The sequence below is a fragment of the Otolemur garnettii genome, unplaced genomic scaffold (genome assembly GCF_000181295.1).
Source record: "Otolemur garnettii isolate 467f Iridium unplaced genomic scaffold, OtoGar3 scaffold00166, whole genome shotgun sequence".
NCBI classification, from domain to species: Eukaryota; Metazoa; Chordata; class Mammalia; order Primates; family Galagidae; genus Otolemur; species Otolemur garnettii.
In genome coordinates this window covers 3369859-3382979 of record NW_003852561.1, presented here as the reverse complement: position 1 = coordinate 3382979, position 13121 = coordinate 3369859, and the positions used below count along the sequence as shown (strand labels likewise).

Here is a 13121-nt window from a genome sequence, read left to right as displayed (position 1 = left end):
GGAGTACCTCAGTCTCAGAGAATGAGCTTAGCAGTATAAGAAAATTCTGGGGGTCTTGTCCTCATGTGCAGAAGTTCTTAGGTTGCTTCCAGGGTGAGGAGGGATACTGGCAAGACCCGGACAGGATAAGGGCCTGTCAAAAGCAGAATTGCCTAGCCAAAGGCACCCTCAAGATGAGGTTGGAAAGCTTATGGCTTAGGTGGGGCAAATGGCCCCAGGCTCTCCTGCCCTCTGCCCTGCAGCGCCCTCTATTGCTGCAAAAAGGCCAAACACACCTGGCCTGCCAAGGAAGGGGAGATGACCAGAGTCAGCCTTGGGAGTCTGAGGGGGAAAGATACTTGCCCCGCCTAGGGACCATTTCTTCTCCACAGAGTAGATGAGGGCCAGGAGGACAAGGATGTCAGCCTCGGTCTCCTTTATCTCCCCACAGGTCCAGGTCCTTCTCTACTACCTGCAGCACCCCCCCATCTCCTTTGCAGAACTGAAGCGGAACACACTGTATTTCTCCACCGACGTGTAGCCCAAGGTGGGGGCAGCTGTGGGGGGTTGGCCAGAGCCAGCCTCTCCAGCCAGGGGCCTAACACAGACTTGAAAGACTGCAATAGAAAACTCCCAGACCCAGCACTCCAGACTCCAAGGGAAGCAGACTCCCAAGAACTGGAATATGTGCATCTTTTGTGCCACCTTGTACAAAGCCAGCTGACCAGCCCCCAGCCTCACCGCCACACCCTGGGCTCCTGCCCTCTGTACCTCTCGTTGTGTCTAATGCCCTGTGCTGTTTGGGAATTGTTTTATGTATATTTGTCATGCAGAAAAGGTAGTGACCGACCTGGTGTGGGCACACAGATGGCCTGCTTTGTTCTTTCATTTCCTCCATCACTTTCTTTCCTCCTGAGTCCAGTCCAAAGGCTTTTACTTTGCGCTGTATAACTGCTGCCAGCTTCCCCTCTCTTGGCCCTGCTCCCAGATTGCAGTCTCCTGGCAGCCTCCCTTCAGTCTCCTCCATCCTCCTCCTGCCCAGCCTGCCCGCATGCATGTGCAGCTTCGGTTTTTGCTCCATCACCTCGAGAGCTCTGAAGAGGTCCCTGGTGGCAATGGCAGTGGCAGTGGTAGCCCATCTGCTGCTGCCACCTGCTGCCCTGGTCCCCTCCTTGCCCCCACCTGTGGAAGTACATTTGCTTTGCCTTGCTGCCTGTGCAAATGTTGGACAAAGAGACAGACTCACACTAATCCTCAGCTTAGCACAGAGCTGGAGAGCTCATTTCTGGAATTTTCCACTTGAGAATCTACATTTCTGGGGGTGTATCTGCTCTGTTTCCTGCCTATCAGTGAGGCATCTTTGACTGTTTCTTCTACTGCTTTTCAGTTCCTTTTCCCTTGGTGTTCTATTTCCTTTGAGCGTAAAGACTCACAGGTGACCTGCTATCAAGACAGCCAGAGAGGAGAGAATCTGAGGGGAGGCGGGAGTCAAGCTGCTGAGGACACAGACGGGGAGAGCAGTCAGAGGCACGGAAGCAGCACAGGTGTCCTGAGCCGTGGGGGCACACTTTTACAGCATGTCGTCCTGGCTTTTCTAGTGGAGCCCAGGCTTCCTGGAGGGCAGCTAATATGGCTGAAGCAGGTGTTCAGAAACAGGCAGGCTCCACCCAGGAGGCCACCTGGCACCTCAGTACCTCGTGGTGTTCTTGCCTTAGATTTTACACATATTCTCCACAACCAAGCACTGCCACGGGGCAGCCGCACTGCCACGTGTACTCCAGGATCTGGGAAAGAAAGGCAGTCCAGTAGCCAGCTGTCATGGTGCTGTCCCCATCTTGCCCCTGACTTCTGGATGTAGTTTTTGAGTAAATTCTGGGAAACTCCAGAAGCTGGGGGAGGACAAGGAATCACTGGCACCTGCATCTCTTAGGACCAGGTTTGCAAGGGCCCTCCTTGTTGACACGGTATTCCAGAGTAGGGGATCAGCAGGTTCAAGTCCCAACTTTAAGACCCACTGCTTAGTACTGGAAAGGAGTATTTCCAAAGCGCAGTTTCCCTCTGAGCAGCAACTGCCACCTGTAGCAATCAGACTATGAGGGCAGATATTCCCAGGGATAGGGACTTCAGCTACAGCACAGCTCTTGGGCTCTTGCATGTGGCAGAGCAGATTCTAGGCCCTCGGGACTGGGGAGAACAGCTCCCACTGCCATACTCAGGGCTGAGTCTTGAAGAAGGGCCTCCTGCCCCAAACTGTAGCACATGCTCAGTGAGGCAGGGCCCTCTCTGACCCTGTTTGCACCTGTTGTCTCTGGCAAAACAGTATACTGTGCACATCGAAGGAAAGAAATGCTAAGAGGAACAACAAACCACCCAGCTGCCAGTTAACAGCTTAGCAAGGTGCTCTGCTCCCTGGGACAAGGAGGTAAAGGGGAAATAATGCCACTTCAACTTAAATCCAGCATCTGGCCACTCCTGAGGTCTGCTGTCTGGTGTTGGTGTGTGGCATGGAAGGCTTTTGCTTGCTTCCAAAGTAATTGACAGTGATGAATTAGTGGCCCAATTAGAGCTAGTTACATCCCAAACTGGGTGCCTTCCACCTCCTAAATGAGGAATGTTTGCTTCTCAGCATCAGGGAGCCCTGCAGCCCACAAGCTTGCTTAGGCAATGTGAGAACAGGAGCAAGGCTGGAAGGGCCGAGAAATGCAAAAAGGCTCTTATTTATAAATTTTACCCCCAGAGTTGTGGGGGGGTCAGGTTCCAGACCTGGACTGAGTGGTACCAAGGAAACACCTGGTAGAATCTGAGACAGGGACTGTGCAGCCCAGAACGCCTAGTCAATTTGCCCAGCAGGGTGGGCTGTGCCAAGGGAGCCCAGGATGGGCCACAGCTCTCCCAGCTATGCCAGTCCTCACTGGGCAACAGCTGACGGCTGCCAGGTTTGGCTGATACAGGTAGGATGGGACCCTTCATTAATATTTGACTTTAATAAGTTGGTAAGGATATATTTTTTTTGTCTATGTTCTGTTTCAATTTATGTAGATTATTATAAATTGATGTAAACCATGTGAGAAGAAAATGTTAATAAAAAAATGCAAAGCCCCAACATTTGCACAAAACTCAACCCTGTGGTGTAGATGTTTGTGTTCTTGGTAGTTCAGGGAAGACCACCAATCTAAATATTTAACTCTTCCAGCTGCATCCAGATGGGAGTTTCCAGGAATTTATTTACCTAGTTCATTCCCCTTGAGCCTCCCCTTTGGCCCATGGGACAAGGGTAGAGTGCCAGGGAGATGAGCCCACGCCCTGTCCTTGCTCTTCGCAGAGGCCTTCAGGTCAAGCTAGCAAAACCAGTGAGGGAGCTTCTGGTCCCACTTTCTGTATTTGCTGCTCCAGTTCCTTCCACCAAGTACAGATGTCCCCCTAGGAACCTGGCCATCAGTGTGCTATGGAGAGATGGCATGAAGAGGAAGCTGCTTATTTTATGTAAACTCTTCTCTACATTTTCCTTGGAAGTGGCACATCTTGGGGCAGCCTTTAGCCTAATCTGCTTGTTGGAGAAGCTGGATCCCCCAGAGGGCCCACCCTCCCTTTGAGAGAGCTGGAGTGGGGGGGTTAATGTAGCTTCCTTCCAGCCTAAGCCATTGGACACTGAGTTTATTCTGGAGATCAGGAACAGATGTCTCTGAAAATTGCTGTTTGGTTTATGAGCTCATGCTGGCTCCCTAGCCATCTAAAACAGGAAACTATTCATCTCCTCTCTTGATTGAATGGTCAATGTGGACAATGCTTGGCTTATTGAACTAATGGCTACTGACAGCCTCTGGGCTCATCTTTCCCAAGGCAGTTGTGAGGGCAGCATTTCTTCTGTTCAGTGCCATGTGCTAGATGACAGACGATTCCAGGCAACTGAGGAGTATTTTGACAGTACCAGGTAGGAGTATCTGGCTGCCCTTGTTTCAGAATGCTGATAGGTGTGATGCATTTAGGAACAGCAGAGGAAACACTCTTAAATTTGTTCTTGGAGCTCTAGTCAATGCTCCAACTGGCCTACTGGTGAGAAAGCCTCATGGCTATGAAACTGGGAGGGACATTATATAGAATTCACCATAGAGGGACAGGAGCCCTGTGCACTGGCTCATAGTTATTCCAAGGAAACAGCTGACACAGCCAGAAGAAGGTATTACCAGCTGGGTTTGACATCATCACTCACATACAAATTAACACTTGGGATGCCAGACCATTTAAGCTGAGTCTTTGAATTCTGATTAATAGTGGGTGGGCTAGAAGACAGAGCAGATGAGTAAAAAAGCAAGATAAGGCAGAGGAATTACTGTGCAGTAGATAAAAGGAGACCCAATACCACTAGCTAAAGGTGGCCAGCATTACATGGCCCCGATGAAGCCTACCTGCCTGCCCTCCACCCAAGAGCAAAACCCTGCATTCATCAACTTTATCTCTCCACCAAAGCAGTGCCTGTGGTGAAGCCCAACTGTGAACAGCTTTTTTTTTTTTTTACCTATAGCACACAATTAGGCTGAATTGGTATTGTCAGAAAAAGACTGTAAGGTCAAGTCGAAAAGATTAATGTGTTAGAAAAACACAGGAGAGCAGGGTGGTGTGAACATTCCCTTCTACGACATCTGATCTTAGCCAGAAGCTGTTGCAATTAAGTCACAAGATGCCAACAGCACGACTCTTCACACTTATGTCCTAGAGCTGGTTCTGGATCAGTGGTCAGAGCATGAAACCAATGTGTGGTTCAGCACACTGCAGCCATGCCTATCAGCCAGCCCACAGGAGGGCTTTTCAGAAGAGGCCAATAGGGCTTCCACCCAGAATGTCAATCCTAGGAAGGGGCTAGGCTAGGTTTCTTGGGGGAGAGGCCCTGGCCGATGTAATGATCCTGGGGAGGATAACACATTCCTCTATAAACCCAAGCTTTCTCTTTCCCTTTGGATGTTCAATCTTTGAGCCACCTGGCACTCTTTCTGGAATTGTGGAATTTAAAATTAAAAATAAACCAACCTTTTGAACTATAATATATATGTATTTTTAACAAGGGTGGCAGAATGCTAAACAAACGACATAATTGGTTGGGTGGCATAAATTTACCTTACCCTTCCCTGGTATTGGAGATGAATGACTGCATGAAGTTCCAAGGTAGAACAGCTTCCTGGGTATACACTAAGATGCAGTCGCCTTTGGCCCACAACCAAACAACCTAGAGGGCCTGCTGTGGTCAGAACTGAACCTTTTGTGGAGCTTAATTCCTACACGTCAACACATTGTCCTCTGATCTGCTCTAAGGAGAGAGTCTGACTTGGCGCATCTCCTGTCAGGCTTAGCTGGAGTCCAGGAGCAGGAGAGTGTGGCTGTTCTGAAGGCTGGAGGCAGAAAGCAGCCTGGCGGCTCCCTCACATCACCAACTATGTGAGGGAAAACAATGTCTTCAGTCCCTTAAGCAAAGGCCTTGGAGCACTGCACAAACTGTCCTCCAGAGAACAGCTCTGATCCCGCGCTGGTGTCATCCTTCCCCACAGGCAATTACTCTCACCGCAGGTAATAATCAATTGCAGCAGAGAAAGCAGCAAAACCTCCACAACCAATGGCCCCAGCCTTTAAACCAGCTGTAAAGCAAACAGAAGTAATATTACCTATGGTGACAGCTGCTGGGTCAGGCTGCATTCATGAAAGGTTTGCGCATCCACAGATGTGAAGATAAAAAGAAAAAAAAAATACCCAGCCCACCATAGCTCTCTAAGACTTCAGTGAAAAAAAAAGAAAGACTTCAGTGAAGCAAAGCAAAAGCATATGATTTAATTCAGTGTGCTTTATCTGTACATTTATCTTGCTTTTCCTATGTAAAATTAAAATTTCTAGTTTTATGGAAATAGCCCCACATTGGCAGGAAACTGGTTAAGAGAACCAGCCCTTGGAATCAAATGAAAGCATATGGCCTTTTACCCTGATTTGTTTATGGAATAAATTCCTGGGAAGGTGATCAAAGCTGTCCTGGAAAGAGCCGAGTTTCTCAAGGAGGCCCTGACAAAGCTGGGTAATAGGAAGACCAAGAGAAGTTACTTTACAAACTTGAAATGGCTATTTGATGAGCATAAGCAGCAAATCAAATCAGCAAATCTCAGAAAATGAGAAAACAGGCTTTCTGCTCTGGGTAAATCAGGGCCTGACAGTGCCCAGGAATAAACACTACTGCTGCTTAGAAAGTCAGGTCACTGAGGTCCCACACCCCACATTTGTGATGGACATGCCAACAGGGAGAAGAGGCAAGGAACTGATTTCTTTCTTTGTTGTTTATCTAATAATCTAACACTTCTAGAATATTTGTACTTGGCTTTCTTTTTCTTTAATTGAGACAGAGTCTAACTTTGTCACCCTTGATAGAGTGCCATGGCGTCACAGCTCACAACAACCTCAAACTCTTGGGCTCAACCAATTCTCTTGCCTCAGCCTCCGGAGTAGCTAGGACTACAGACACCCACCACAACGCCCGGCTATTTTTTTTGTTTGTTTAGCAGGCCTGGGCCAGGTTCGAACCCACCAGCCCCAGAGCATGTGGCCAGTACCCTAACCACTGAGCTATGGGAGCCCTGTACTTGGCTAGAAAGCTAAGAATTCTCAACTGCAGAAAGATATTACCATTACCATTTTTTTTAAAGAGACAGTCTTACTTGTCGCCCTTGGTAGAGTGCCATGGCGTCACAGCTCATAGCAACCTCCAGCTCTTGGGCTTAGGAAATTCTCTTGCCTTAGCCTCCCGAGTAGCTGGGACTACAGGCACCTGCCACAACGCCCAGCTATTTTGTTGTTGCAGTTTGGCCGGGGCTGGGTTCAAACCTGCCACCCTCAGTATATGGGGCCCGCACCTTACTCACTGAGCCACAGACACCACCCACCATTACCATTTATATGCAAAAATTGAAACTGACAACTGTCTAGAATTATTTTTAAAAATCCCTAAAGCAAAAAATGCATAGTCTATGTGGCTACCCAGGGCTGAATGGACCTATCCATGCTTCCATGCACCCCTGCATACCAACATACTCCAGGGATTACTCATTGTGGGAATTTTCCCATATTCAATATCAGGTCAGCTCTTTTTTCTAAGATAGATCTAGAGCAGTGGTTCTTACTTGGACATGATGCAGGGATATTCTGACAACTTCAGAGACTCTGACAGTTGTCCAAACTGAAGGCGTGCTATTAGGTCTGGTGGGTAGAGGCAAGGATGCTCCTAACCATCTTAGGGAACATAATACAGACCCAATTCAACAAAGATTAATCTGGTCCAAAATGTCAACAGCACCAAAGTTAAGAAAACCAGATCTAGATACTAGCAAGTTTCCAAAACTGAGTTAACATAGAAATGAACATGATTTATTTGTCAGAGGGAAGAATATCAAGTGTCCCTGGACCACTTGTGTTTGGAAATGGCAACTTTAGCACATTGTCCAAGGCCACAAAGGGAAACCATTTGAGAGACGTTTACTAACCTCTGAAACCAATGGCTCCTCCAGTGATGCAGCCACTAATGACACTGTTCTTCCAATCTGATTTTCCCCGGTACTGTGGGTGGAGAAGTGCAATTTAGAGCCAAAGAAACAAGCCAAACAGGATGATTAAGGAAAAATACACAGGGTTTCTAGTTAGCTAATTTAGTCCCTACTCAAAGGAAACCTAATCTCTTTCAAAACTATAGTTCCCAAAATTCAAATGTGTTCATAAATGCTTCCTGAAGGTGGCATCAGAATGCCAAAACCAAGTAGAGGATGTGAGACGTAAACAAAATTTCTTCTAGGGCTCTCCAATAAGTCTCATGTTTAAAATCATTAACTTTGGCCAGTGAGGTGGCTCACACCTATAATCCCAGCACTCTGGGAGGCCAAGGTGGGTGGACTGCTTGAGCTCACGAGTTCGAGGCCAGCTATAGCAAGAGTGAGACTATGTCTCTAATAGTAGCTGGGCATTGTGGTGGACACCTGTAGTCCCAGCCACTTGAGAGGCTGAGGCAAGAGGATCGCTTGAACCCAAGAATTTGAGGTTGCTGTGAGCTATGATGCCATAGCACTCTACTCAACGTGACCAAGTGAAACTCTGTCTCCACCAAAAAAAATGAAATCATTAACTTTGCCTACAAAATGTTAAGAAATAATATAACTCCATATTATAAAGACAAGGTATACTTTAGGGACTGTTTTAGGGAAGTTCAATCTAGAACACATCTGATGTTTCTAATCTGCTTTCTAACACCATTAAGACCACTTCCCTTTAAAAGTCATGAGACAGCAGCAGGCAAAGATTTCTCAGAAGGCAGATATACTTACAGATTCTACCAAACACTCAGTACAAGAAAACATGGCACCCACGATGGCAAAATTTTTGGCATAGGACATTCCTCTCTGCCCCATGTCTTTAAGAACTTCTTTTGCAGTCGGTGTTCGGTAAGGGTCCTTAGGGTCAAAGCCTACGTTGGTATCAATGCCAGCGGTAAACACCCCAAATGCACCTCCCAAGACAAATCCTATAAGCAAACACAGAGATATGAAGATTTCTTTGACTCATTTCCTGGATTACTGCAGTGGGATCACGCTGAAAAGGATCATACTTTTGGGTGGCCACCAGTACAGAGCACATCCCTCCCTTGTCACTCCCTTGCCAACTCTCCATTTGCCTGGTTTCCACAGGACACAATCCAGGGTCCATCTTCTCAACAGCATCTTGCCTGTATCCTCTTAGATTTCTTCTTCCTTTCATTTCCCAACATTTCTCAAGATTCCAGCTTTAACCCTCTGCTCTTTCTATACTCTCGCATATGTAATCCAGCTACTCTCAAGTTTAGCCATGAACTTTGCACTCTTGGTCATGGTGACATTCATAACAGGCATTTAGTAAGCACCATGCACCAGATACTGTACTCTGGTGCTTTATAGTCACTGCCTCATTTATTCTTTACAATAATCCTGTGAGGTAGATGCTATTATCCTCTCCTTTCTACAGACGAAGAATCCAAGATTCAGAGAGGTCCAATAACTTTCCCCAAGGTCACACAGCTATTAAATGGCAAATCCCACATGGCTACCTACATCTGACCTTCCTGAAGCCTGCTATACCCTTCATATAAATGCCCTCTCATTACCTCATGGTCAATATGAGTTCAATGAAATAATAGTACATCCCCTCAAGACTTTTCTCCTTATTTATGGCTCCTCTTTCCAGTCACTCCAGCTCCAAACCTTATGAGCACTTCTGTTTCTTTGGTTCCCTCTACAATTAGTCCATTGTGAAAGATGGTGAAATCTTTCACCTTAGTTTTTCAAGTATGTCCATCCCTGACTATGTTCACAATTACCATCCTACTCTATAGCCTTTATCACTTTAACCCTGAAGCACTACAAAGACTCTGTTCATTTCAACATAAGTTCATTTCAACATAAGTGATTTATTAGGGTCAGGTACAATGATGAACAAAGACCCAGTTCATTCCCTCAGTCTAGCAAACTTCCAATATGACTTTCCCATTCACAGATTTTTCATTCTTTTTTTTTTTTTTTTTTTTTGAGACAGAGCCTCAAGCTGTCCCCCTGGGTAGAGTGCCGTGGCATTACAGCTCACAGCAACCTCCAACTCCTGGGCTCAAGCGAGTCTCTTGCCTCCGCCTCCCAAGTAGCTGGGACTACAGGCGCCCGCCACAACGCCCGGCTATTTTTTGGTTGTAGCCGTCATTGTTGTTTGGCGGGTCCGGGCTGGGGATTCGAACCCGCCACCTTAGGTGTACGTGGCTGGCACCTTAGCCGGTTGAGCTATAGGTGCCAAGCCAGATTTGGATTTTTCATTCTTTTACCACTCCCTTGATTCATCATGTTCATTACCAATTGTTACTCTTCTATAAAAAAGAAAATCATTACTGCCCTAATGCCTATAAGCAAAAAGCCCAAATCCCCCACTCCACCCTAACTTAAAATGACACTTCTCTTCTTTGTTTATGTGTACGTTCTCAATCCTTCAAGCTACAGCTGCAGGCTCCCCTCTTCTGTGGCCTTCCACAGCCAAAAACCTACTCTTTCTTTTTTTTCCTATGCTTCACTTTTTTTCATTTGCACTCTCACTATATTCATTACTTAAAATTCTTTTATTCGCAATAAGATTTAAACTCATCCACAAATGTGGTCATCTCCTTTATCCTGCACACAGGAGAACACTGTCCATTCTCAAATGGTCCTAAGGCTTAAGAAAAGGTTAAAAAAAAAAAATGGTCCAGAGGTCATGGCTCATGCCTGTAATCCCAGCACTTTGGGAGGCAGAGGGAGGACTGTTTGAGCCAGAAGTCTGATACTACATTAAGCAAAGTGGCAAAATCCAGTCTTTGCAAAAAAGAAAAAGAATTAGCTGTGTGGTGGCATGCACTCCTGCGACCCAGCTACTCAGGAGGCTGAAGCTGGGGAGTCACTTGAGACCAGAAGTTCAAGGCTCCAGTGAGCTGTGATTGTGCCACTACAGCACTCCGGCCTGGGTGACAGAATGAGACTCTCTCTCTCAAACAGAACAAAAACAACCCCCCTCCCATCAAGCAAACAAAAAGAAAAAAGAGAGAGAGAGAGAAAGGGAGGAGAATAAAGCCGGGTCCTGACTTCATTCCCTACTTGCTTGCCTCTTCTAATCACACTGGCCTTTCTGCTTTTCAAACCTCAAGGCAGTTGCTACCTTAAGGACCTTTGAATTTGCAGTTCCCCATGTCTGCCGCACTCTTCTGCGGGGTTCCTTCTCAACATGCTTCTCTATATAGTAAAATATTAGCTTTATGAGAACAAGGCTCTTGTCTTTCGCCCAGTATTCTCACAGTCTGGCACTTAACAGATGCTTAGTAACGACTCGTTGAATGAATAATTACTAAAGTAAATGAATGAGTGAAGTCAACCATTTTATAACCTCTTGGCCCCAACCTTAGTACCAATTGTCTGATCCAATCTCCACTTGCGAAAGCTGACCTTAGAGACAGGAGAGACACTGCACTGATCGAGGCGGAGGTGTAGTAAGGTCGCGGTTCCCTTGCCTCTCAGATGCGTGGTCTTCTGGCAGAGAACCCCGCTGCCGTCCACGCCCTCAGCCTCCCGAGGGCCCCACGCGCCTCGCCTCACCTCCCACGCAGGCCAGGGCAGTCTTGAAAGCGCAGCTTTCCATCGCTTTCTCGATCATCTTCTGCTCTTCACTCTTGGCAGGGCTCGGGATCCCGCCCAGAATCCCAGGATCCAGGAGCCGAGGCTGACGTTTGTCACCCACCAGGTGTTGCAGAAGAAGGCTGTACTGCAGCGGGGCTTCGGCTGCACCTGCCGCCTCCGGAGCTGAGGCCCCAGCATTGGGGGCGGCCGCCGCCATGACGGTAGCTGCCCAGGCAACCCTCGCGTCTTCCCGCAGCAGATTCGTCAAGCTTCACGTTAGTGCTCTGAGAGGTGAGCCAGAGTACCTCAACAGCAGATTCGCCATGGCGAGTATGCTGTGGAAGCAAAAGTGGGTCTGTGCACACCGGCGGCGAGAGCTAGTACATGTCCTAAAAGCGTCTTGTGAAAACTGGATTAGGTTTGTATAGCTTTTCCCATGGCACAAACAAGATTCAGATTCGTCAGACCGCCACTGCAGCGCGGTGTGTACCGGGATTTGTAGTTCTAACCCGATCATCCAACTACACTTCCCAGGAAGCCTTGCGCGTGCTCGCGTGCCTCGACCTGATCTGGAGTTTTTGTAGCTCCGCTTGAGGGTGGGTGAAGAGAGGTGATGCCCTCGCGAGGCTGCAATGCTCCAGGGTGTCGGCAGAGGGCGCGCACGCATTACCACTGCCGTTCCAGCCTGAAACTGGACCGAGGTGGTGAGGGGCTGTGGCCTACCTTCCTTGAAGATTGCATGAGCTACGATGGAAAGTGCTTAGAAGATAAACGTGAAAGCGTGCGGTAAGTGTATGCAATAAATGCTTTGCTCAATAATTAAGGCTTTGAAGAGAAAGAAGAGCCACAAATGAGTGAACAAATGAATGAAGTTCTCCAAGGGTAAGAAATAGCAGGAACGGGTATGGGAAGTGGAAGTGACTGTGGCTAGAACTCACCCCAGCAGCCACTTGTCAATGAAACTACTGATGTGAGACTAGTATTACCATAAAAAGCCAAATATATAGGCCAGGCATGGTGGCTCACGCCGGTAATCCTAGCACTCTGGATGGCTTAAGTGGGTGGATTGCTTGAGCTCACAGGTTTGAGACCAGCCTGAGCAAGAGCGAGACCCTGTCTCTAAAAATAGCCGAGCGTTGTGGCAGGCACCTGTAGTCCCAGCTCCTTGGGAGGCTGAGGCAAGAAAATCGCTTAAACCCAAGAGTTTGAAGTTCCTGTGAGCTATGATGTTACAACACTCAACTGAGGGTGACAAAGTAAGACTCGGTCTCAAAAAAAAAAAGGAAGGTGGTGAGGGTACTGGTCGTCACAGGCAGAGATGCTTCTTTGGAGTCCAAAGCTCTCTATGCTGCCACGCCTAAAGGCACATTATTCACCCTGCTTCTACTCCCACAGGCCCCTGAATGAGCTATTCCTAAGTTTCCATTGACTTCCAATGTGTCAAGTCTAATTCACACCACATTTTGCTAGACTTGTCAGCTGCATTTGACACTGTTGACTTCCTCCCTCCTTCTCTGACGTTTCTTCACAGCTTTGGTGGAGTCCCGTCTCCTAGTGTTGTGACAGCCCTCCAGTTGCTCTTTTCAGACTTCCTCGCAGGCACCTCTGCCTGCCCCTGTCTTGTTGGTCCTTTCAGGGCTTTATCCTCTAGGCTCTTGTTCGCAGGCCGCTCACTCTACTTGCACAGTCACACCCCCATCCACTACCTCTAATCCAGTAGTAACTTTTAAATCTTTACCTCCAGTTTGGACCTTCCACATAAGCACAAGAATCAGACATTTCTCAGAGGCATCTCCAACTCCACTCGCCCTGCCAACCACCCTGTCCTTCAGGTAAACAAGGGCCTGCCACTCTGATTCATGCTGAGATCTTAAGAGCCAACATTAGATTTGAGAAAAGCCCCCCCAGGCTAGTCCCAGGTAAGGCAGCCTTGAGAAGCAAAGGATGGCCTAAACAGCTATTCTGTGG

At 47.6% G+C, this 13121-nt stretch overlaps 2 protein-coding genes across 6 annotated transcripts in view; one reads left to right on the top strand and one right to left on the bottom strand.

Annotated features, from left to right (window-relative positions):
* ABR (active BCR-related) overlaps positions 1–3100 on the top strand; it is a 196007-nt gene extending 192907 nt beyond the window's left edge. For 3 of the 5 annotated variants that reach the window (XM_012811585.2, XM_012811586.2, XM_012811587.2), the window contains one exon: positions 431–621. In XM_012811585.2, the coding sequence (XP_012667039.2) occupies positions 431–520 (90 nt within the window). In that variant the 3' untranslated portion in view covers positions 521–621. Of the gene's footprint in view, positions 1–430 lie in introns of all 5 variants that reach the window. The other 2 variants (XM_023519258.1, XM_012811589.2) reach the window with 1 other exon arrangement.
* Positions 3101–5005: 1905 nt separating this feature from the next.
* On the bottom strand, positions 5006–11455 carry TIMM22 (translocase of inner mitochondrial membrane 22). Its single transcript, XM_003800103.3, has 4 exons — positions 11133–11455; positions 8322–8518; positions 7491–7563; positions 5006–5606 (listed from the first exon to the last, which is right to left on the bottom strand). Exons 1-4 carry the CDS (start codon positions 11368–11370, stop codon positions 5530–5532), a joined length of 585 nt encoding a protein of 194 aa, XP_003800151.1. The 5' UTR covers positions 11371–11455; the 3' UTR covers positions 5006–5529.
* Between the last annotated feature and the right edge of the window lie 1666 nt (positions 11456–13121).

Coding starts and splice junctions, on each gene's coding strand:
- TIMM22 (XM_003800103.3), bottom strand. CDS start 11,370: ATGGCGGCGGCCGCCCCCAATGCTGGGGCCTCAGCTCCGGAGGCGGCA. Junction 8,519..11,132: donor TGCCCTGGCCTGCGTGGGAG/GTGAGGCGAGGC, acceptor GTTTGCTTATAG/GATTTGTCTTGGGAGGTGCA. Junction 5,607..7,490: donor AGGAGCCATTGGTTTCAGAG/GTTAGTAAACGT, acceptor TTTGCTTTACAG/CTGGTTTAAAGGCTGGGGCC.